At 50.7% G+C, this 25947-nt stretch overlaps 2 protein-coding genes across 2 annotated transcripts; one reads left to right on the plus strand and one right to left on the minus strand.

Annotated features, from left to right (window-relative positions):
- Positions 1-204: 204 nt before the first annotated feature.
- LOC112903699 lies at positions 205-20904 on the plus strand. The gene is made up of 4 exons (XM_025972925.1): positions 205-222; positions 335-913; positions 20301-20682; positions 20864-20904. The coding sequence occupies exons 2-4, from the start codon at positions 368-370 to the stop codon at positions 20902-20904; spliced, it is 969 nt and encodes a 322-aa protein (XP_025828710.1). The 5' UTR covers positions 205-222; positions 335-367.
- Positions 20905-23228: 2324 nt separating this feature from the next.
- LOC112903700 (putative cyclin-dependent kinase F-2) lies at positions 23229-24374 on the minus strand. The gene has a single exon (XM_025972926.1). It carries the CDS (start codon positions 24372-24374, stop codon positions 23229-23231), a length of 1146 nt encoding a protein of 381 aa, XP_025828711.1.
- Between the last annotated feature and the right edge of the window lie 1573 nt (positions 24375-25947).

Here is a 25947-nt window from a genome sequence, read left to right on the forward strand (position 1 = left end):
AAATCTCAACCTTTTAGATGATCTGTTTCTTTCATCTAGATACCTCGTACACACTGTCATGTCACACAGGAATCACAGGTAGATCTGTTTTTCTCAGATGCACTAGCTGCTGCAGATGGATCGACGGCTAATTCAGAGGCTAAACGAAAGGGCTCTCCCTGCGGGAAATCTGTAGGAGCCAAGAGGACGAGATCATATCTCACACTGGATAGCCTCCCGCAGGTATAGCACTGTTATAATTGTAGATCTTCCTGGACTTGTGTTCGTCCAAATTCTACTTATAGATCATTGTGGATCCGGTGTTATCGTTGGCTTTTGTACTGTGCTTCTTCAGGATGTATTGAAGAAGATCATTGGCCTCGTGCCAATGCAAGCTGCTGCACGAGCGGCCTGTGTCTCTCGAGAGCTTTTACAGTCCTGGAGGTGTTACCCTGAGCTACGATTCAGTTCCAAGACTCTAGCTCTGAATGAACAGCACACATGTGTACGAGATCGGAAGGCCAGAGAGATCCTCAGCAGGATTGACAGCGTTCTGAGCAACCGCTCTGGAGTCTGGGTGAAGAGGCTGAAATTTGAGTTCAGGTTTCTCCGCAAGGTGCCAACCAACTACATCGATCGCTGGCTTGAGGCAGCCACCCCTGGGCTCGAGGAGCTCACCCTAGAGCTGCCCCGGGATGGCCAAGTGAAATATAGATTCCCCTGCAAGCTTTTCTCTGATGAAAAAGGCTGCTCTATCCAGTCTCTTTGCCTCGACGCCTGTTCTTTTCACCCTGATATAGGATCTTGTAATTTCAGAAGCTTGAAGAGAATGCACTTAAGCTCGGTGCGCATCAACACAGAAGAAATAGGGTCCTTTCCTCCTAACTCCCTTGCTCTGGAACATCTTGAACGCTGGCATTGCCATGAGATAGCTGTTAACATATAGGGATCGACTAAGCGTGAGTTAACCCTGGTGATTAGCTAAACAAAATAACATTGATGACTGATCTAGATAGAAACAGAGAGAGAGATAGAGAAGATTCCGTACCCCCGGTTGAAGTCCCGGCTTCAACGTTGTTGGCCATGGTGTTGAGGAAGTCGAGCCGGAGTCTAGGGCGAGGGTGAGCGGGCGGCGATGAAGTCGAGCAGTGCCGGTGGCGTGTGGCGCAGAGGCGGCGGCGGTGCTCGGTGTAGAGGCGACGGTGGCACTTCCCGTCGCTTCAGCGCCTCCCCTTGGATCGGATCACTAGGGTTTTTTGGTGGGGATTAGGCACGGCGGCGAATTTCGTACTGTGTGCCCCGGCCCCCCACCTTCTATTTAATATGGCGCTGCGCGACGGGGGCTCACGTGCCATTGACTTGGCCGTGCGCCCCCGATCGGGGCGCGGGTCTAACGGACTCCGGATCGGTCGTTGGACCGATCCGGGTTAAGATCAATCTAACATTCTCCCCTTTGATCTCTACCAACTTACTCACTTCTTACATCCGGTTTCATTCAGATTAATATATTGAGCATGCCTCGTCTCAACAGTTATTACTATTGGATTAACAGCCACAACATACTTTTCCGTTTGAAACAGAACCGTACTTTTGGGCCCTTACTGTCCAGGAATCATAGGCTTTCCCGTAAACCCATGCCGGCTAAGTGTTCTCTGAACACATTGGGCGGTAAGCCTTTTGTGAGCGGATCAGCTAACATTTTCTTTGTGCTCAAATACTCAAGACTGATTGTATGATCCTGGATTTGCTCTTTAACAACATAAAACTTTATGTCGATATGTTTGGCAGCCCCACTCGACTTGTTGTTGTGAGCGTAAAATACTGCAGGCTCATTGTCGCAGTACATCTTTAGTGGTTTTTCTATGCTGTCAACTACTCTTAGTCCGGGTATAAATTTCTTTAGCCATTTAACCTGCCCCGATGCCTCGTAACATGCTATAAATTCTGCATACATCGTAGATGACGCAGTGACTGTCTGTTTGGAGCTTTTCCACGATATAGCTCCACCTGCGAGAGTAAACACATAGCCTGACGTGGATTTTCTGTCATCCTTATCTCCCGCAAAGTCTGAGTCTGAATAACCCTCTATCACTAGAGATTCAGATCTCCTGTATGTTAGCATGAGGTTTTTCGTTCCTTGCACATAACGCAAAGCTTTCTTAACCATTTTCCAGTGTTCTATCCCTGGATTACTCTGGAATCTGCCAAGTATCCCGGTGACAAAAGCTAAGTCAGGGCGCGTACATACTTGAGCATACTGTAAGCTTCCGACAGCTGAAGCATATGGTACCGCTTTCATCTGATCGATTTCGTACTGATTTCTGGGACACTGAAATTTCCCATAACTATCGCCCTTGACTATAGGAGCAGGTGTTGGCTTACTCGCATGCATACCGTACTTCTTTAGTACCTTTTCTAGGTATGCTTTCTGCGATAATCCTAAAACCCCCTTGTTTCTGTCTCGGTGAATCTCAATTCCTAAAACGAATGAGGCTTCACCTAAATCTTTCATATCGAACTTTGAGGACAAGAATTTCTTTGTCTCTAATAGCAGATCAATATCGCTGCTAGCAAGCAGAATATCATCCATATATAGAATAAGGAAAATGAATTTTCCATTCTTAAATTTTGCATAAATGCAGTTGTCCTCCTCATTTTCTTTGAAACCAAACTTTCTTACGGTTTCATCGAATTTCAAATACCACTGTCTGGAGGCTTGCTTTAATCCATAAATAGATTTCTTTAGACGACATCCCATCTTCTCTTTTCCTTCCACGACAAAACCTTTTGGCTATGCCATGTAAACATTCTCATACAAGTCCCCGTTGAGGAACGCCGTCTTTACATCCATCTGATGTAACTCCAAGTTATAATGTGCCACTAGCGCCATTATAATCCTGAAGGAATCCTTGCATGAAACAGGAGAAAATGTCTCATTATAATCTATCCCTTCTCTTTGTGTGAAACCTTTCACCACAAGTCGCGCTTTATATCTTTCTATATTCCCTTTGGAGTCACATTTAGTCTTGTAGACCCATTTACAGCCTACTGTTTTGGCTCCTTTAGGAATTTCTTCTAGATCCCAAACATCGTTGGTACTCATCGATTTCATTTCATCTTTCATGGCTTCAAACCATTCAGATGAATGAACGCTTCTCATGGCTTCTTCAAATGAAGTGGGGTCACCCTCCATCTGAATTTCCTCGCTATTATAGATTTGATAATCGCTCGAAATAGCTGGTTTTCTCGTTCTTTGAGACCTTCTCGGTGCCTCAGCTATCGGCACTTCTTCCACTTGGGGCTGCTGTTGCTCCCCCTGATGTGCGGCTATCGGTTCTGTCGGACCCTGAAGGGCAGGTTCCTGGTTCTGACTCGTCGCCGCAGCTGGAGAACTAACAGCAGGTGCTGGTACCGTAGGCGACGCAGCAACTGGTGAAGAACTAACAACAGGTGCTGACACCGTAGGTGAAGCAGCAACAGGCAACACGAAAAATGGATCTTGGATCATCGGAGTAGGTACGAAAACCCGCTTCTCCTCAAGATCAATCTTCCGAGCTACCGTGCTCCCCTTCATCATCTGATCCTCCAAAAAGACAGTGTGTCTCATTTCTACGAACTTTGTATATCCATTAGGACAGTAGAAACGATAACCCTTCGACTTTTCTGGATAGCCAATAAAATGGCAACTTACTGTCTTAGGGTCTAACTTTCCGATATTTGGATTAAATACTTTCGCCTCAGCTGGACAGCCCCACACATGTAAATAATTTAGTGTGGGTTTTCTCCCCGTCCATAACTCATACGGTGTTTTAGGCACCGACTTACTTGGTACGCAATTAAGAATATGAATAGCGGTTTTTAACGCCTCCATCCACAAATTAATCGGTAACGTGGAGTAGCTTAGCATGCTTCTCACCATATCCATTAGGGTACGATTACGTCTTTCAGCGACTCCATTTTGCTGAGGCTCACCCGGTGTAGAGTACTGAGCTACTATTCCATTTTCCTGTAGAAACCTTGCAAAAGGTCCAGGAATTTGGCCATACGGGGTGTGACGACCGTAGTACTCACCTCCACGGTCAGATCTTACTATTTTTATTTTAAGATTTTGCTGATTTTCTACTTCAGCCTTAAAAATCTTAAATTTATCCAACGCTTCTGATCTTTCTTTAATTGGATAAATATATCCATAACGCGAATAATCATCCGTAAATGTTATGAACGAATCATAACCGTCTACAGACTTTATGGGAAATGGACCACAGATATCTGTGTGCACTATCTCCAAAATCCCTGAACTGCGTTTGGCTCCTTTCTTTATTTTCTTAACGTACTTTCCTTTAACGCAATCGATGCAATATTCTTCATTTGAAAAATCTAACGGATGGAGAATATTTTCTTTAATTAATCTCTCAATTCTCCCCCTCGAAATATGGCCTAAACGACAGTGCCATAATTTCGCTGAATTTTCGTTGTCGCATCGTTTGCGCTTGTGACTTGCGTCGTTAGTCGTGCGTTCAATACTCGTAGTATTGCTAACAGAATTCACAGTCTCATGCATAGGCAACATATAAAGTTTGTCTTGTCGGATGGCAAGGCCAACACGCTGACTTTCAAATATAATCTCACATTGTTCTTTGCCAAAATGACACTTATAACCATCATCTGCCAAACATGACACTGAAATTAAATTTCTAGACAAAGAGGGTACATAAAGAACATTATGTAACTGGAGTTTAAAGCCATTCTCTAATTCTAACGTGAGTTTACAAACTGCTTCAACGTCGGCTCTAACTCCATTGGCGACTTTCAGCCATCTATCCCCTCTTTGTAGCATCGTCTTTGTACTTATACCCTGCAAAGAATTAGCAACATGAACAGTTGCACCTGAGTCAATCCACCAAGTAGATTTAGAATAACTTACGTACAGGGTCTCATCTATAAATGTGATAACATCCTCACCTTTCTTAATTAAATGCCGTAGAAAATCTGGGCAATCTTTCTTGTATTGTCCCGTCTTGTGGCACCACATGCATTGATCTTTTTCAATGTTGGTTGATCTTTCTTTCCACCCTTGCCTGGGTGAGTCGAAGAAGAAGAAGAAGTGGAACCTCGTTTGAACTGAGGTTTCCCTTGTGGCCTCGTATATTTATCTGAAGAGTTGTTTCTTTTGTTATGCCTAACATAGTTGAGCGTGTCACCATGCGAGGCTTTGAGTCTTTCCTCTTCTTGCACACACATCGCAATGAGCTTCTCTAGGTCCCATGTCTCTGGGCTGATGTTGTAGTTAACAACAAAAGTCTCAAACTCTTTTGGCAGAGAAGCCAGAACCAAATGGACAACAAAGGCATGAGGAAGTTCCATGTCTATAGGTTTGAGCTTAGATGCCATGTTGCTCATTTTCAGTATGTGCTCTCTCACACCACCGCCAGTGTACTTGTCATTTACTAACCTCTGAATCAGAGTTTGTGCATACGCTTTTGAAGAGCCAACGAATTGACTCTCAACTTTCTTTAAGTACTCAACTGCGGTGGCGCAATCTGGGATTGCTCCCCTGATACTGTCTATGATGGAACTCTTGATAACCATCAAGCACTTTCTGTTGGAAGAGTTCCATTTGGCTCTCTCAAGATCGTACTTCATTTGAATATTTGCATGTTCTCTCTGACGAGCTTGCCAAACAGTAGATGTCTCTTCAGGGTCCCTCACCAGCTCCTCGGGACCAACAGGAAACATTGAGGTGATGGCTAAGTCTATATCAGACAGTGCGAGAGCCACTTCTAGCTTTTGTGCCCATATCCCGTAGTTGGAACCATCCAACGGCGGTATAGCATTAATGAAGGTCATTGCATTAGATCCTGAAATTTAAATCAAGAAGGGTGAGAACTGCTTTTATAAAACAATAATTGCATATCTTAATTTAACGTTGGTCAATATTAAGATATACAATTAACTAGCTGCATTAATTCTGAAACACCGTTGGGCAGAATTAGAGCAAATGCATGGAAACTTACTGAAAAATTATAATACTGCTATTATCAACGTTGGTCAGAAAATAACAATATTATAACGGAAGAAAAACTTAAAACTGACTCCTTTAATTATAATGTCTCATTGGTTCGAAAATAATTAAAGGATGTAAATTAATTAAGTTTGCAGCGGAAAAATAATTTGTACTAACTTTCAGAAACATTCTTACTTGCAACCTCTCCATAGAAAAATTCACGTTGGTAAAATTTAAAACGGAGATCATATCATACATGAAGTGTTTGAAAGGGTTTCTGAAAAAATATCAAAACTTACTGTTTTCTGGCTCAAAGCGGCCCAAGACGGCCCAAACTGGCCCGGCCCAACGCGGCAACCGCGCGTGCGGGGCTGCTGGCCGCGCACCAGGCCGCAACCTGGGCCTGGGCCGGCAAAGCAGCGCCCTGCCTGGGCCGTAATCGGCCCGCGCGCGTGTCACCTCCCTGTGGCCGTCGGATCAGATCCGACGGCCGTCCGGCCGCTGCGGGCGGGTCAAAAACCCGCGTCGCAGCCGCTGCCGCAAACCCTAGGTTCATTTCGCCTTCTCCCGTTCCCTTCTTACCTCCCCGGCTTCCTCCTCGCGACGGCGACCAAGGCGACGGCGCCGCCGCGGGCCTCCTCGCCGGCGTGCGCGCTCGCCTGTGCGTGAGCGCGTGAAGCGTCCCCCCATCAGGGAAGACTTAAAAGTGTCACTTTATCAGTCCCAGGAGGCTGATAACACTTTTATTACATCAGATGGTACATCACCGTACAACTCTACGCGGTAATGGGCAGTGAAGCGCCACTATCGCGAGGATTACAACCAGAACCCACACAACTACACTAGCTACGAACAAAGGATCATCAGAGTCTTGCGCCATGCGGAGCTCCAACGGTGACCTCACCCACAGGCAAGACTGGGTGCAGGATGGAACCCTACTCGTCGTTCTCGGGGTTGTAGTCGGGATCCTCCACTGTAAAGTAAGAACGGGGTGAGTACAAACGTACTCAGCAAGTCCAATCTCACCCAGGGGGGGGTATAACAGAATTAGATGCACAGGGTAATCCAAGGATAAAGTTACGGTTCTTTTGTGGAAACACAATTATATGCAAGGGTTCGTTTTAAAAACATTTTTCCAAACAAGTTTTCAAGTGTCTAAGAATACACGATGTCGATCCTCACGGATCCAAGTTTCAAGCCGCTACCGGACTTCCCGTCCGTCGTAGCACACAGCACCATTGCCGGATACTTTTCAAACAACTCACACCGGTTCCACCATTTCCCAGAGAGAAACACTAGTTATGTGACCACACCGTAACTTGCCCAGTACCGTGGGCACGGCTATTCGAATAGTTTTTAACTCTGCAGAGGTGTGCAACTTTACCCACAGGCGGGGTACCACAACACGAACACCTTAGTGCCGGTGCAGATCCCATCGAAGCCCTTACCCACCTTAGCTAGACCCGACTAGCCACCACGGGATCTATCAAGGGGTCATTCGACCTAACACTGAGGTTTAACCGGGGCATAAGTCACACAGAGCTCATCCCGTCTCCTTGATTACCCGTTGCTCCCAGCTCTCCTGATGGCTATCGGACTAACTAGTGGGGTTAGGCCAAGCCGTTGCCCATACAACGGTCAAGTGGTTTGCACGACAGGAAGCTAGGTGAGATGTCACAACAACTCGGTCCTTAGGGGTGACAGGACGGACATCTCCCTCCCTTGCCCTACCACACAGGTACGGGCACACCAGCGGCAATCCACACAGGAATGCCATCCATCCCGTCTGACTCACTTTTCAAAACCGCATTTTATCCCTTCCCGCACACACGCATTTCCTTTATAAATCAGGCGGTCAAAGCATGGGTATTTCAAACAAGGGTGGCTATCCTACCAAGTTTCCAGCACGCAAATCCATGCAATTTTATAAAACACGCCACTGGGTTGTGTTTATAAAAATTAGGACAGAAACATGCATCAAAGGGCGGAATTGAACTTGCCATCGTCAAACCCTTGCGGGAAGTCCTGGTCGAAGCACTGTCCTTCGGGTTCGGGGTCGCAGAACTGGTCCTCAGTTGCTTGGTCGCGGTCGGGAACCTCGTCGTTCACTCCGTGTCCTACGACGCAAACAAACAGACACACAATCAAGCGAAAGAACTAAAAGCTTTTACCGATAGGCTTGAATCGGAAATAATTTAGTTACGGAGTTAGGGGTGGTATCTCTAGGTGGTTTCTTAATGGCAGGGCTAAAACTATACTGGAAAGGGTGTGGTAAAGTTTCGGGTCAATCGGAGGTTGTTTCGCACATAAAATGACGCGCTAAAGCGGGTCTTAGGGCTTAAACAGGGGTCCAGGGGCTTATTCGCGATTATCTGAAATGGGTAGGGGTCTAATTGCAAATACTAGAAATATTCTGGCATACTAACGGGTGTCGAGTGTAATTAGGTTTACGTGGTGAAGGGGGCTTGGTTTGAAATATTAAAAAGGGCGGGTTCCTTTTGTAAAAAGGGGTGGATTTGTGTGTTAGAGTGAGGGGGGGGGTTTCTTTGGGAAAAACAGGGGAGGCCAGGGGGCTTTTCGCAAAAGGGGCCTCCTTCTTCCTCCTCCCTTCACAGGAAACAGAGGAGAGTGGGGGGGGGGCGCCGGCGGCGGCCCATCCCGGCCGGCCAGGGCACGGCAGTGGCCCGGGGGTGGGGGAAAAGAGGGAGGGGGAGGAGGGGAACCGATCCCCGGCCTCACCTCGGGCCGGGGTGGGGCGAGGGGGCGCGCCCACGGAGGCGGCAGCGGCGGCTCACGGCGGCTCGGCGCGGCGGCGGTGGAGGCCAGGAGAGGAGGGGCCAGGTGCGCGGCGGCGTTTGTGGGAGGCTGGGGGTGCTCCTCGGCCCCTTTTATAGGCGGCCGGGGCAGCGGAGGGCGGTGGCCGGTGAGGGGGAGCCGGCGGGCGGCTCGGGAAGCTTTAATGGCGGCCGTGTCGCGTCGTGCGTGTCGCCGAGCAGCGGTGCGGCGAGGTCGAGGCGCGGGCACGTGGGGCGGCGCGCGCGGCGGGGCGGGGCAGCGACGGGCGGCGCGGCACGCGCGGCACAGAGCGCGCGGGGCGTGGCGTGGCGCAGCGGGCGACGCGGCATTGCGGGGCCGGGCGTGCGTGCGGCGCGGCGGAACGCGGGCCAGGGCGTGCGCGCAGGGGTGTTCGTGCGCGTGTGCGCGGCGCGGGCGTGGTTGGCCGGGAACAGGCGCGCGCGCGTGCGGAGGCCGAGCAGGGGCGGCGCCGGCTGAGCAGTGCTCGGGCAGGGGAGAGGAGAAGGGAAGAAGGAGGGAGGGAAAAGAAGAAAGGAAGGGAAAAAGAAAAGAAGGAGAGGGAAAAAAAAAAGGAAGAGAAAAAAGAAATAGAGGGAGAGAAAAAGAGAAAGAGAAAGGAGAGAGGGAGAGAAAAAGGAGGGGCGCGTCGGCGCCGGTCGCGGCGGCGACCGCGGCCGGTCGGCCACGCGCGCGCGGGATTCGCGCGCCGCGCGAGAAAGGACTTGCGTCGGCGCAATTTGTGGGAAACGGTCGCGCGTGGGGGAGGCCGGGCGTTGTGTGGCATAAGGCGGGGGTTGTGGCGCGTACGTGTGGCAGAGGGGTCGGGGTATTACGGTGAGTCCGCTCTTAGTGGAACACCCTATCGCTCAATTTAGGCTCGAGATTTTCAGGGCGTTACAAACCTACCCCACTTAAGTGAATCTCGTCCTCGAGATTCGGCTGGCTCCTAAACAGATGGGGGAATTCTTTCTTTAGGGCCTCCTCGCGCTCCCAGGTCGCTTCCTCGACTCCGTGTCGGCTCCATTGAACCCTGCATATCCGTACTTCGGAATTTCTTGTTCTTTTAGTGACAGTGTCTAGAATCTTGACCGGCACTTCTTGGTATCGCAAATCCGGCTGCAGGTCTATTGTTTCCGCCGGCACGTGTTCTCCCTCGGGTACCCTCAAACATTTCCGTAATTGCGAAACATGGAACGCTGGGTGTATATCTGACATTTCGTCCGGTAACTCCAGTTGGTATGCCACGGCTCCTATTCTCTTCAGAACTCGATACGGTCCAATGTATCGAGGGGCTAATTTTCCTTGTATCTGAAACCTTCGTGTCCCTCGAATGGGTGAGACTTTGAGATAGACGAAATCTCCCGGATTGAAGCTTATCTCCCGCCTCTTCTTGTCCGCATAGCTCTTTTGTCGGGACTGAGTCGCTTTTAATTTCTCGCGGATTTCCGCTACTTTTTCTTCTGCTTCTTTTATGAGCGCGGGTCCTACTAGTGCACGCTCTCCAACTTCCGACCACATCAAGGGAGTTTTGCACTTTCTTCCGTAGAGGGCTTCGAATGGCGACATACCCAGGCTGGCTTGGTGACTATTGTTGTACGAGAATTCTGCATAGGGCAGACTCTGTTCCCAATCGTTTCCATAGGTCAGGACACATGCTCTCAGCATATCTTCCATGATCTGATTCACCCTCTCGGTTTGACCATCCGTCTGTGGGTGGTATGCGGAGCTAAAATCTAACTTAGTGCCCATGGCCTTATGTAGGCTTTTCCAAAACCTAGATGTAAATTGGGTCCCTCTATCCGAGACGATCCTACTGGGCACTCCATGTAACTTCACTACATTTTCCACGTAAAGTTTTGCCAGCTTTTCTCCACCATAAGTGGTCCTTACGGGTATGAAATGTGCCGATTTAGTGAGTCGATCCACAATTACCCATATGGAATCGTGTCCCTTCTGTGTTCGGGGTAGTCCCACTACAAAGTCCATTCCTATCTCATCCCACTTCCACACCGGAATAGGCAAGGGTTGCAATAATCCTGCCGGCTTTTGATGTTCGGCCTTGATCCTTTGGCAGGTATCACAATGTGCCACAAATCATGCGATATCCGCTTTCATTCCATTCCACCAGTATTTTTGCCTTATGTCCATATACATTTTGGTGGATCCTGGGTGGATGGAGTAGGCCGAGTTATGGGCTTCGTCCATGATCAATTGCCGGAAATCTCCGTTCTGGGGTACACAAATTCTATCCTCGTACCATAATGTTCCCTTATCGTCCACTTTGAAACCTGGCGCTTTGTTTTCTCCAGTTTGCTTGCAGATCTTTACTAACTCCTGATCCGAGCTTTGAGCCTCTCTAATTCTATCCTCTAGGGTTGATTGGACGCTTAACACATGGCTGGAACCTTGAGGGACAATGTGCACATTTAATCGTGCCATTTCCTCGCGCAGGTTGTTATCCTTGGGCCCATAGGATTTCCGGCTTAAGGCGTCGGCTACCACATTCGCCTTTCCGGGGTGATACTGAATTTCCAAATTATAGTCCTTGACCAACTCCAACCATCTTCTCTGCCTTAAATTTAAATCCGGCTGGGTAAAGATATACTTCAGACTCTTGTGGTCGGTGTAAACCTCACACTTATTCCCGATCAGGTAATGTCTCCAAATCTTAAGGGCATGCACTACGGCTGCTAGTTCCAAATCATGGGTCGGATAGTTTTGCTCATGGGTCTTGAGTTGGCGGGAGGCATATGCAACGACTTTCCCGTCTTGCATCAGTACGCACCCTAATCCTTGTCGGGATGCGTCACAATAAATGACAAAGTCCCGATGAATGTCCGGTAGGGTCAGCACTGGGGCGGTCGTCAGTCTTCGCTTCAATTCTTGAAAACTCCTCTCGCAGGATTCTGTCCAAGCGAACTTTTTCTCCTTCTTAAGAAGTTCCGTCATGGGTCGGGCTATCTTAGAGAATCCTTCAATAAATCTCCGATAGTATCCGGCTAATCCAAGAAAACTTCTGATCTCGCTAACGTTAGTCGGTTGCTGCCAATTGGATACGGCTTCAACCTTCTCTGGGTCCACTGCTACTCCCTCCGCGGTCAGAATGTGACCAAGGAAAGCTACTCTCCCCAGCCAGAATTCGCATTTGCTGAATTTTGCATATAGTTTGTGTACCCTTAATTTTTCCAACACCACCCGCAGATGTTGTTCATGTTCCTGAACACTCTTGGAGTAAATAAGTATGTCGTCGATAAAGACCACGACAAACTTATCCAGCTCGTCCATAAACACCTTGTTCATGAGGTTCATAAAGTAAGCAGGGGCATTGGTTAGTCCGAAGGACATTACGGTGAACTCAAACTGCCCATAGCGGGTGACGAAGGCTGTCTTAGGGATGTCACTTTCCTTAATCTTGAGCTGGAAATATCCTGACCTTAGATCGATCTTAGAAAAGTACTTAGCTCCCTTTAGCTGATCGAACAGGTCATCAATTCTGGGGAGAGGGTACTTGTTCTTAATGGTAACCTCATTCAGTGCCCGGTAGTCTACACATAACCTCATACTCCCATCCTTCTTTTTGACAAACAGCACTGGGGCTCCCCATGGCGACGAACTCGGTCTAATGAAGCCAATTCGTTGCAGTTCTTCTAATTGTTTCTTTAATTCCGTCAACTCAGAAGCCGCCATCCTATAGGGTCTCTTGGCTATCGGAGAGGTTCCGGGAATGAGGTCTATGACAAATTCTATATCCCTATCTGGCGGCATACCGGGAAGCTCTTCGGGGAACACATCTGGGTATTCGTTTACTACCGGGGCTCCTTCTAAAGGCTTGGCTTCCATGCTAAATACCATTGGATCAAACTTACTATCTCGGGTTCGGCAGATCACTTGTACTCCTTCGTGGTTTGTTAGGTGTACCACTTTGTCGGTGCAGCCTATAAGACCGTTGTGTCGGCTTAACCAATCCATCCCAAGGATCACGTCTATTCCCCCAGGCTTAAGTACCACCAAATCTGCTAGAAAGTCTACCCCACTTAAGTTGATCCTTACCCGTGAACAACCTAATTGGCAATTGATGTCGCCTCCAGGCGTCCGGGTTAATAGGGGTGTCTTTAGTAGTACTGTAGGTATTTTGTGTTTCTCCACATAGCTTGAGGATATAAACGAGTGTGATGCTCCAGAATCAAATAATACTGTCGCCAGAGTTGAGTTGACTAGATACTCACCGAGCACTACGCCCTGAGCTTCCTGAGCCTCCTGCGCGTCGATGTGGTTGACGCGGGCTCGTCCAAAGGATTGCTGCTTCACCTGCTGGCTGCCGTCGTTGTTGCGGACGGGCACTCGGTTGGCACCGGTCAGGGCTGGTCTGGGCCCATTCACTGTGTTGGAGAAGGTCGACGTTGCCGGCTTATTCTTGGCGTAGGGGCAATTGGCGATGAAGTGCCCTGTCTCTCGGCAGTTGAAACAAGCCCTAACATTGTTGTTGTCGGGGGTGGCCTGACTTGCATTGCTTTGCGGGGCCCTCGAGGTATTCTGGCTTCTAGGCGGGGCCTGTGATCCTGTCACCTGGGACTGAGTTCTATACTGCATTGGGGCCTGAGTTCCTGGTGCAGTATAGCTGGAATTTCTCGGCTTCTGGAAACGGTCTTGTTGGCGAGCCTTACTTTCCAAGAACTTGCGTTTGTTGTCCTTTCTTTCTTCGGCCTTGGCCCTTTCCGTTAGGATGGCCTTGTTCATTAGGGTGTTGAAGTCCGGATAGATTTGGGGAGTAAGCAAGGTCCGTAGCTCCGGGCTTAACCCCTTCTTGAACATGTCCTGCTTCTTATCGTCGTCGTTCACTTCTTCCGGCGCGTACCGGGCCAATTCTATGAACCGGTGGGTGTATTCTTCCACCGACATGCTTCCTTGTTGTAGTGCGCGGAATTCATCCGCCTTGCGCTTCATAGTGGCCGAAGGGATATGGTAGCGGCGGAACTCCCTTACAAATTCTCCCCAGGTGATGGTGGAGGCATCTTCGGCTGCAGCACAATAATTTTCCCACCAGGATAATGCCGTTCCGGTGAGCTGGTGGGCTGCAAGTAGGACTTTATCCCGGTCCTGGCATTCGAATGGTTCGAGCTTCCTCTGAATCACTCGCAGCCAGTCGTCAGCATCCAACGGGTCGCAGGATCCGGCGAAGGTTGGTGGCTTGGTCCTTAGAAAGGCCGTCAGCTTGTCGTTCATATTCTGCCCTCGTGGCTGCCGGTTAATGAGGGCATTCGCCAGAGTCTCCAGTATGAGGGTCTGATTATGGATGATCTGCGCTAGGTCTCCGAGGGGTGGGGGTGGTGGTAGTTGTTCTCCCTCTTGACTTCCCCCTCGGTTCTGGCTTACTTCTTGCTCTCCTTGGGGAAGATCTTGTTCAACGGGATGTGCTACGACACTAGCGGCTACAGGGTTCCGGCCACGGGAGGCCCTCGCAACGTTCCGGGGGGTCACCTGTTGATTGGGCAAATCGGGGTTACGATTTTGTGGTGTTTAAGTTATTTAATTCGTATATATAAGGCAGGATCTACCTTCTGCCGGTATCCATATAAACAAATAGCACACAACAAACCACAAACAACAAGCATCAACTATTTTATTAAGCACGGGGGGGGTACAACTTAGGGGTACGACTAAGCCTCGTGCTATTCGGCCAGGGTCTTGCAAAAGGGCACGTCATAAACAGAAAGGCTGGGAAGGGCATCACTGGGATGGCGTCGGTCACTCTACTTGCGTGGTGTGTCTTCTTCCGGGGCGGACAGGGTGAGAGGTTCTCGCTCGCCGTCTTCTGGGTTCCCATCGGTCAGGGGCTGCATTGCGGCATCCCCTTCGTCGGCAGCAGCAGAACTTTCAGGATTCTCGGGTGGGGCTCGTGTGCTCCCAAAGAGTGATCCCCACCCTATGACGGGTGTCCCGAGTAGAACGTGGTCTTCCCCTATCGCCGGGACTGGTGTTCCACTTTGGGTCCAATCTTGCATACGCCGGTCTCGGGCCTGTCTAAGGCTTTCTTGGGCGACAGCTTCGCTACTGACCGCGGCTGCGGCTCTCACCTCGGCATGGGCGGTTCGGATCTGTTGTATCCTCACCGCGAGCTCTGCTTGCTCGGCTCGGTGAGTCTGCTCCCTCAGAAGGTTAGCTTGCTCGTCAAAGAGTTGGTCCAGGGCGGCTAGGTAGGTAGCCACTTGGTACAGGGGGCCTTCTTCGTGGCGACGTCGCTCCAGGTTTCTCATGCGCGCTTCCCAGACTGGGGTTCGGATGGCCGGCGGGAAGAACTTCGCCGGCGTGGGGGCGAGGTGTTCTTCGAAGATCCGGCACAAATAACGGAGCGCTTTTCTGGTGGCCAAGGGGTAGGTGTCTTGGTGTCTAAACCCTGTGGCGGTCGCTCGCCAGGGCTGGATGTCGGGGTGGCGGTTGCTCCTGGCGATGACCAGGATCACCCTGCAGCGGAGGGTACCATGGTGCTCGTACTCTCGGCTGTAGTACCTTGGGCGCTCCGTAACGCCAAGGCCTTCCAGGGTGTCGATCAAGAGGCTGGGGAATCCAGGTGCAGCTTGGCAATCATCCTGGGTCCATCCTTCCTCAGCCATCTGAAACAGAAACGGGGTAAACAATCTGGTACAGGTGCAAAAGCGAGTAGATGATATTTATTATTACAACAAGGGTGGTACAGTTTTCATGGATACGTGGTCATTAGGGTAGAGTTTTTGCTAGGGGTGCTAATCCTATCATGGGGATTCTTCCTCGGTCCTGATAGAGCGCTTCTTTATCGGAAGGAACCGATCCATCTCGTTTTCGGTCTGAGTACCCTTGTCCCAATGGGTCTCCATGGGTTCTTCTTCTTCTTCTTCGATCCATCCACCTATTCCATTGCGGGTCTCGTATTCTTGCATCTGGGCTTGGAGGGCGGCTAAGGAATACTCGGCGGTTGCAGCTCTTGTCCGTTGTTCCTCCAGCTCCTGGGTTATCTTTTCAATCCCCTGGATTAGCTTCTTTAGTTGTGCCGACTGTTCGCGGCAGAGTGCATCCAAGCCAGTGAGGTAGATGGACAGGTGGGAGACCGTGTCTTCCAGGTCTTCTTCTTCTCGTCCAAGTCCCCTCATTCGGGCAATCCAAGTGCGCCCTCTTCCCTCAGCGGGCGGGAAAAATCCCATAGGAGTCCGCTGAAGGTGGTGCCTGTAGAGCACACGCAGTCGCCGCAAAGCTTTACGAGCGGCCTTTCGATAGGAGTCGGGGAAGCGGAAACCAGTGGTGGAGATGAACCAAGGGTCCACATCCGGGTAGCGGGTGCTTTTCTCCACAAAAACCATTATGTCGCACCGAAGGGTGCCTCCGGCGATGTACTCACGGTAGGCATACTCCGGTGGTTCCATAACCCCGACGCGTTCCAGGCTGAGCAATAGTAACTTGGGGAGGCCGGGCTCTGCGTGGCAGATTCCGCTAACCCACCCATTGCCAGCCATCTGGAACAAGGCAAAGATCAGTGGTGAGTGTTTGTGCAGAAAGTTTCTAAACCGGGACAAGTTCTAGGGCCTAAAAAGTGGTCTCGCTCCTAGGGTCACGTCCTACGGCCAGCTTACGGCTCTGATACCACCTGAAGCGTCCCCCCATCAGGGAAGACTTAAAAGTGTCACTTTATCAGTCCCAGGAGGCTGATAACACTTTTATTACATCAGATGGTACATCACCGTACAACTCTACGCGGTAATGGGCAGTGAAGCGCCACTATCGCGAGGATTACAACCAGAACCCACACAACTACACTAGCTACGAACAAAGGATCATCAGAGTCTTGCGCCATGCGGAGCTCCAACGGTGACCTCACCCACAGGCAAGACTGGGTGCAGGATGGAACCCTACTCGTCGTTCTCGGGGTTGTAGTCGGGATCCTCCACTGTAAAGTAAGAACGGGGTGAGTACAAACGTACTCAGCAAGTCCAATCTCACCCACGGGGGGGTATAACAGAATTAGATGCACAGGGTAATCCAAGGATAAAGTTACGGTTCTTTTGTGGAAACACAATTATATGCAAGGGTTCGTTTTAAAAACATTTTTCCAAACAAGTTTTCAAGTGTCTAAGAATACACGATGTCGATCCTCACGGATCCAAGTTTCAAGCCGCTACCGGACTTCCCGTCCGTCGTAGCACACAGCACCATTGCCGGATACTTTTCAAACAACTCACACCGGTTCCACCATTTCCCAGAGAGAAACACTAGTTATGTGACCACACCGTAACTTGCCCAGTACCGTGGGCACGGCTATTCGAATAGTTTTTAACTCTGCAGAGGTGTGCAACTTTACCCACAGGCGGGGTACCACAACACGAACACCTTAGTGCCGGTGCAGATCCCATCGAAGCCCTTACCCACCTTAGCTAGACCCGACTAGCCACCACGGGATCTATCAAGGGGTCATTCGACCTAACACTGAGGTTTAACCGGGGCATAAGTCACACAGAGCTCATCCCGTCTCCTTGATTACCCGTTGCTCCCAGCTCTCCTGATGGCTATCGGACTAACTAGTGGGGTTAGGCCAAGCCGTTGCCCATACAACGGTCAAGTGGTTTGCACGACAGGAAGCTAGGTGAGATGTCACAACAACTCGGTCCTTAGGGGTGACAGGACGGACATCTCCCTCCCTTGCCCTACCACACAGGTACGGGCACACCAGCGGCAATCCACACAGGAATGCCATCCATCCCGTCTGACTCACTTTTCAAAACCGCATTTTATCCCTTCCCGCACACACGCATTTCCTTTATAAATCAGGCGGTCAAAGCATGGGTATTTCAAACAAGGGTGGCTATCCTACCAAGTTTCCAGCACGCAAATCCATGCAATTTTATAAAACACGCCACTGGGTTGTGTTTATAAAAATTAGGACAGAAACATGCATCAAAGGGCGGAATTGAACTTGCCATCGTCAAACCCTTGCGGGAAGTCCTGGTCGAAGCACTGTCCTTCGGGTTCGGGGTCGCAGAACTGGTCCTCAGTTGCTTGGTCGCGGTCGGGAACCTCGTCGTTCACTCCGTGTCCTACGACGCAAACAAACAGACACACAATCAAGCGAAAGAACTAAAAGCTTTTACCGATAGGCTTGAATCGGAAATAATTTAGTTACGGAGTTAGGGGTGGTATCTCTAGGTGGTTTCTTAATGGCAGGGCTAAAACTATACTGGAAAGGGTGTGGTAAAGTTTCGGGTCAATCGGAGGTTGTTTCGCACATAAAATGACGCGCTAAAGCGGGTCTTAGGGCTTAAACAGGGGTCCAGGGGCTTATTCGCGATTATCTGAAATGGGTAGGGGTCTAATTGCAAATACTAGAAATATTCTGGCATACTAACGGGTGTCGAGTGTAATTAGGTTTACGTGGTGAAGGGGGCTTGGTTTGAAATATTAAAAAGGGCGGGTTCCTTTTGTAAAAAGGGGTGGATTTGTGTGTTAGAGTGAGGGGGGGGGTTTCTTTGGGAAAAACAGGGGAGGCCAGGGGGCTTTTCGCAAAAGGGGCCTCCTTCTTCCTCCTCCCTTCACAGGAAACAGAGGAGAGTGGGGGGGGGGCGCCGGCGGCGGCCCATCCCGGCCGGCCAGGGCACGGCAGTGGCCCGGGGGTGGGGGAAAAGAGGGAGGGGGAGGAGGGGAACCGATCCCCGGCCTCACCTCGGGCCGGGGTGGGGCGAGGGGGCGCGCCCACGGAGGCGGCAGCGGCGGCTCACGGCGGCTCGGCGCGGCGGCGGTGGAGGCCAGGAGAGGAGGGGCCAGGTGCGCGGCGGCGTTTGTGGGAGGCTGGGGGTGCTCCTCGGCCCCTTTTATAGGCGGCCGGGGCAGCGGAGGGCGGTGGCCGGTGAGGGGGAGCCGGCGGGCGGCTCGGGAAGCTTTAATGGCGGCCGTGTCGCGTCGTGCGTGTCGCCGAGCAGCGGTGCGGCGAGGTCGAGGCGCGGGCACGTGGGGCGGCGCGCGCGGCGGGGCGGGGCAGCGACGGGCGGCGCGGCACGCGCGGCACAGAGCGCGCGGGGCGTGGCGTGGCGCAGCGGGCGACGCGGCGTTGCGGGGCCGGGCGTGCGTGCGGCACGGCGGAACGCGGGCCAGGGCGTGCGCGCAGGGGTGTTCGTGCGCGTGTGCGCGGCGCGGGCGTGGTTGGCCGGGAACAGGCGCGCGCGCGTGCGGAGGCCGAGCAGGGGCGGCGCCGGCTGAGCAGTGCTCGGGCAGGGGAGAGGAGAAGGGAAGAAGGAGGGAGGGAAAAGAAGAAAGGAAGGGAAAAAGAAAAGAAGGAGAGGGAAAAAAAAAGGAAGAGAAAAAAGAAATAGAGGGAGAGAAAAAGAGAAAGAGAAAGGAGAGAGGGAGAGAAAAAGGAGGGGCGCGTCGGCGCCGGTCGCGGCGGCGACCGCGGCCGGTCGGCCACGCGCGCGCGGGATTCGCGCGCCGCGCGAGAAAGGACTTGCGTCGGCGCAATTTGTGGGAAACGGTCGCGCGTGGGGGAGGCCGGGCGTTGTGTGGCATAAGGCGGGGGTTGTGGCGCGTACGTGTGGCAGAGGGGTCGGGGTATTACGGTGAGTCCGCTCTTAGTGGAACACCCTATCGCTCAATTTAGGCTCGAGATTTTCAGGGCGTTACAGCGCGCCGCCGTCGAGTGGGCCCGAGGTGGCTAGCTAGCCCGCGCGCGAGGCACGGTGGGATCCTCGAGCGACGGCGCGCTCGGGATGGCGTGACCCGTCGACGGCGGTGGAGCGCCGGTGCTATCCCGTGGAGCAGGAAGCTCCCGGTGGTGAGGTAAGCTTCTTCCTCCTCCTTCTTTCTTGCTCGATTGGGGATAGTGCTAGGGTTAGGGTTAGATTTTGGCTCGGGCTATATTGGATCTTTCACCCCGAGGGGTTTGGATCTTTCTTTTGTTTCTTGCTTTGCAATTTCTCTTGTTGATTTGAAATCACCTTCTTCTAATTTCTTTTCTTTCTTACCCGAGGCTAACTACGTGTAGTTAGGCTAACTGATACCATTGTTAACATATAGGGATCGACTAAGCGTGAGTTAACCCCGGTGATTAGCTAAACAAAATAACATTGATGACTGATCTAGATAGAAACAGAGAGAGAGAGAGATAGAGAAGATTCCGTACCCCCGGTTGAAGTCCCGGCTTCAACGTTGTTGGCCATGGCGTTGAGGAAGTCGAGCCGGAGTCTAGGGCGAGGGTGAGCGGGCGGCGATGAGGTCGAGCAGTGTCGGTGGCGTGTGGCGCAGAGGCGGCGGCGGTGCTCGGTGTAGAGGCGACGGTGGCACTTCCCGTCGCTTCAGCGCCTCCCCTTGGATCGGATCACTAGGGTTTTTTTGGTGGGGATTAGGCACGGCGGCGAATTTCGTACTGTGTGCCCCGGCCCCCCCACCTTCTATTTAATATGGCGCTGCGCGACGGGGGCCCACATGCCATTGACTTGGCCGTGCGCCCCCCGATCGGGGCGCGGGTCTAACGGACTCCGGATCGATCGTTGGACCGATCCGGGTTGAGATCAATCTAACATTAGCTTCCCTCAAACTACCTTGTACGCTGCGGCGGCTCAGTTTCTTGCGGGTGGGGCGATGCGACACACTGCAAATGACACAGAGCGATGCTCCATGTCTCTCCACCTTTCACTATGAAGGGCCGATATTGCCACTCTCGTTTGGAGATTCACTGCAACTGAAGGACATCAAGATATCAGTCTACCCTTGGTTCAACTTGTTCAACCATGCTCGCACTGTGCTTCCAACAGTTGCCCCGAACCTTGAAACTCTGTTCCTAACGTCTGCTTATGAGGTCGGCACGTTTTCATCAAGCAGCTGGGTGCCAGGAAAATTTCTTCACCTGAAGTACCTGGAGCTGGCGATTGTTGGACCAAAAACCCAAATGGGTTTGTCCTATGATACGTGTCTCTGGTTCCTTTTCTCAATTCTTTTCCAGCATTGGAAACTTTCATATTGCACGTATTTCATCTTTCATCTCTCACAGTAACATTTTTTTTCCTGCATTTATTTCTCTCAGAATTTTTTTTGTTTTAGACTGAATGCCATAGACTAATTTGTTCTGTGCAGGTAGAGGAGTCCGCTACACCGGAATCTGTATTGGTTATTGACCCTTCAAAATTATGGGGGAGGCATAATCACAAGAGCATCAAGCATGTGACGATCACTGCCACTGGCTTTTGCCCCACGACAGAACTGATGAGGCTGACATTTCATATCCTTGAGAATGCGGTGTCACTTCAGAGCTTTACACTGGATAGCAGGATCCGTGGTTTTGGGAAGGGTTTGGTTGCACGCACTTCACAAGACAGTGGAACCCGTGATTTTAAAGAGTGGCAGAATACTTTCGTTGGCAATGAGGAAACCCTCTGGTTCACGAGGAGATCTTGTCCAGACTGGGGGGCTTACCTTTCTCAGAAATGTATCATTAGCCATATCATTGAGAGAGTTCCCTCCTCTGTGGAATTGAAAATACTTGGTACACCGCCCGCTGAAGTTATGTTCATCTGCTCAAAGATGGAAAAGCATTGGGGGTACAGTGGTTTGCCCACGTTGGGAAACTATATATCATCTCTTAGGAACTCTTGATAAAATTGGTACCGTGCCCGTCAAGCAATCTGGTGCGACAGATCGGAACCGAATGGCCCGTAATTTGAAGCTACTGGTGCCTTCAGCACATAATGGCAGAGGAACTTTGGGTTGTTCTTGTCAATCAACTGCGATGCTAAATTATGCAACACCAGATGTTGACGAAATAAGGAAGGCTTTGAGTTACATAAAATTATTTTGTGCCTAGGCAGTATAAAACGTAATTGTTAGTACACGTTGTCATTTTTTCTGTATTATTAGTGCTGGAATGGTATTAACAGATTGAAAAAATTCTTCTCTTATTCGGTTGACCTATCGGATCGACGACTCATTGCTTGCTGAGATTTACAGATCCACCTGTCACTTGTTGGATATATTAATTGTTAGTACCGGTGGTTCCTGTTAACAGTTTGATGATTAACGTTGATTGGCAGATGTTCTGCTCGACTTATTTGCTAATGAAGTTTTATAGTCCAAATTAATCCACTTAGACTACGGTCAAACAAATCTTAGTCCAACAAGGGACAAGTGTTCCCCTTAATCACAGCTAGCAAGATCCCAAAAAGACCTGATGACTCGTAAAAACCATGGACAATAAATTTTCAGGTAAAAAAGACTAACATGTCAGTTGAGACTTGAAACTAGGCCACCTTTGATAATTTTAAGAAGCATACAATAGAGTATATTAACATTATTCTGGTATAAGTTATGTACGATATTGATATGACCAAAAGATCCAACAAGTGTTCCCTTGGTGTATGTAACTCATGACATTTTCCATCTAGCATCTCACACTACATAATTTAGCATTGCAGATTACACGACCAATCCGGGGGTTATCACAACTTAACCTCTGCTGCTAAGTGCTCAAGGCACCAGCGGCTCTGAATTATAGTGCCATCAAATCTGCCTCTTGCACCAGATTGCTCAGGCGATAAAATAGAGTGGGAGCAAATCCATCGTGGTTTATACAGAAATTATCATACATCTAACATCTTGATCCAAACAACTGAAAAGATAAAAAAAGAATGTGAGATAAAATATGTCATAAAAGTTTCCAGTGCTGGTTGGGTTAGAAAAGGAACCAGAAACAAGTATCTATAGTTAAAGCTGATTGGGTTAGAAAGGAAGCGCAGGATAATTCTCCTGCAAAACGAATTCTAAAAAGTGAGAGCCTTACACTACTATTGCGAGCTACTTACATTTGTATATGTTCTTGACATGCTTTTGGTATTGTGGAGCGGAGCAGTTAAGGTTGTCATTATTTGTTTCAGAAGTTAACCTATCTAATCAGTTAATCTTCACTGAAATAAAGAACAGAAGTCCAGAGGTATTGAGGTTTCATTTTCAAGCATGGCAAATATCTGACAATACCTGCAACCAAACAACCCAAAAGGCTGTCCAATCTGACCAAGAGAAAACAAGAAAGAAAAATGTATAGGCACACTCCAATCAAAACTTGAGATAACTCTAAGAAGGTAGACGAGTGTTTCAGTGGACTTCTAAAACCTTATTAGTTCTTTCTCATGTGAAATAGATGCATAAATGATTGGGAGTACACTCATGACAGCTTCAAGGATATATCAGAACCATCATCTTTGTGCAGCAAGCTTCCAGAATGCAATGCAGTCATCACAGACTCAGACGATGAGTTAAAGTAGTTTTTAAAATTTGGCTATGGACAAACTTAAATGAACTTGTAGCATTGTGACAGGATCACAGGAGCAAGCACATCACATTACAAAGCAGGATGATGTTGATCATGCTTGCATCTACTACAAATCTTGGAAAAGAAAATCAACTACCCTAGGAACACGCTCATCAGATCTTGGAAAATAATAATCGGCTAAGGAGAGGCGCCTCCCCCACAAGGCACGAAGCAGCCACCGAAGCCAGGGCGCCGGAACCATGGCTTCCGGAGCGCGGCCGCGGCCGTGAGCCTGCGCTCCGGGTTGCTCTGCAGCAGCCCTTTCAGGACCTTGAAGCCCGCTGGCGACAGCACCTCCCTCGGGAACACCTCCCGCAGGCAGCCGCGCTCTTTCCGGCAATGCTTCCGCAGGTAGTCTGCCCGATCGGTCGCCGCCACCCTCTCCAGCCCGGACCAGTTGATGATGCCCTTGGCGCCGACCACGCGCAGCATCCTCTCGAAGACCTCGATGTCCAGCTTGCCGCCGAAGAACGGCTCGCCGGTGCCGGCGAGGAGCTCCGCCATGATGCAGCCGAGCCCCCACGTGTCCACCCGCCCGTCGTAGTCATTGGAGAACAGGAAGAGCTCCGGCGCGCGGTACGGGGCCGGCGACGCCAGCGGCCCGGAGCCGTCCTTCTCCGCCTGCGCCGCCGGCTCGGACACGCCGAAGCCGCAGATCCTGTAGACCATCTTCCTCCCGACGCGCACGCCGCCGACGACCACGTCCTCCTGCCCGACGATCACGTTCTCGGGGACGACGTTCCTGTGCAGCACGCCAGCGTCGTGCGCGCGCCTCACGCCGGCGAGGAGCTGGCGCATGGCGTCGCGCACCTCGTCCTCGTCGAGCGGCGGGCCCTCCCGGCGGCGGAGCGCCATGTACTGGCGCAGGTTCATGGGCCCGGCGTACCCCGTGACGAGGAAGCAGTCGCCGTCGCCGCGGGCGCTGTCGGCGTAGGTGGCCAGGAGCTCGACGACCGACGGGTGGCCGCGGCACGCCGCGAGGGACATGGCCTCCCGCGCGAAGTCGCGGATGCCCGCCTGCACGAAGCCGCCGCCGGTCCTCCCGGCGAGCCTCTTCACGGCGACGAACCGCCCGTCCACGCGGTCCCAGGCTCTGTACACGTCGCCGAACATGCCCTGCCCCAGCTTCTCGCGGCGCTCGTACCGCTCCGCCACCGCAGCCGACCAGGGGCAGGGGACCGCCGCCGGCACAGGCGCAGCAGAAGCAGCCGCCACAGCCTTGTTCTCCTTGGGCGGCTCCACCGCAGTGCCGCCATTGACGACGGGAGCCGAGGCGGCGGCCATGGATCCGCGAGGGAAAGCAAGACGTTGCGCTAACGCTACGCGCGCGGCTAGCAAGCCCTACACGTACGATCGACGGCGCGCCTCTGCTGGTTGAGGGCCAAGAGGGGGATGGCATGGCAGGTGGGGGTGCTTGTTGATATGGTGTGCACGGCTTGGCCTAATGGGCTACGGCTCGGACGACGTCGTCCGACGCGGACACCAGCCGTGGTTGTGTGTGGAGTCGGAGTCGGAGCCAAGGGAAGTTCGAGAAAAGAGGACGTGCTGTTATGTTGCGATAAGATATCGAAGGGATTATTCATGGATTGGGTCGTCACCAGGATTATTCATCTCGGCCACGACGATTAGTACTGTTTTCCTGAGAAGTAACAGTGCTAGGCATAAAGCTTTCTGTTACGAATTGAGTGTTGGATACCCAATTCCAAGGCATTTTGTTTCTTTTTCTTTTCTTCTCCTTTTCATTTTATTTTTGGTCATACATACTAACATCTTTTCATTTTATTTTTTAGTCATACTGAGCTCTTTAAATTTTATTTTGGTCATAAATAAACTTATAAATAAAATACGTATGATCTGTTTTTATAACTTTGGCAACACTGTCGGAATTTTTCCACAACCATGCCTCGCATCATCCTGGTGAGGATATGCAATAAAAAATGTCCTTGAGGTATGTGAAAAAAAAAAGAATTAAGGGATGTGTGGCCTACATTTCAGTTAATTATAGTGTTGTGCTTGTATTTGTTATGATGTTGCAAAGAAATAACTGAGAGAAGAGAGTGGCTTCATCTACATCAGCACTCTTTTCAACATATTACCCTCTTGCATGTGTTATTTATGAAACTACAAAAATGAAACAAATGCATTAAGATCAGCACGTGCAAATATGAAACATTGCATTCTTGAAAATACAAATATGAAACCTTCCATTAAGATCAACAATATCACGACATGGCACCAACCATCCACCTCACCCTCCCCCGGAAGTTTGAACTCAACCATCTTTTATCTGGCCCTCTCCGTTGACCCTATTCACCCACCTTGCCTTTATCGTTCAACCTTAGCCCTGGGATAACAAGACTTTCGCCCAGAAGACACACTAATTAGTTTACCTGTATACCTGTAGGATATAGTAACTTGTTACGATGCAAGTGTGACTCTTGAGTACTACCTGTTAATAGGCAGATACTATAATAAAATTGGTATGCTCAATACAGATCATAACTGGTTGGGTAAGGTGCGGATAAGGCATTTATACGCCCAACAGCAACCTGACCTTCTCCGCTATAGTTTTCCATCCGACCCGAGGCCTACGGGCTGGCCCGGCACGAGCGTCATGCTGTGCCTAGGCCGACGCCTTGGCACGTGGGCCGGCCCAGCATGGCACGAATAAGCCTTGGTCCGAGCAAGGGAGGCACGCAAGGCCCGAAAGCCCGAGCGCCTCCACGTATATAACGTGAGATGCCCGGTCCCAAACCCTAGCTACGCCATTCACCACTCGCCTCGCCAACCAGACGCCTCTTCGCCTCCCCCTCCCCCTAAACCCTAGCCTCGCCACCATCACCGGCGTAGATCCGTT

Source organism: Panicum hallii, chromosome 8 (genome assembly GCF_002211085.1).
Source record: "Panicum hallii strain FIL2 chromosome 8, PHallii_v3.1, whole genome shotgun sequence".
NCBI classification, from domain to species: Eukaryota; Viridiplantae; Streptophyta; class Magnoliopsida; order Poales; family Poaceae; genus Panicum; species Panicum hallii.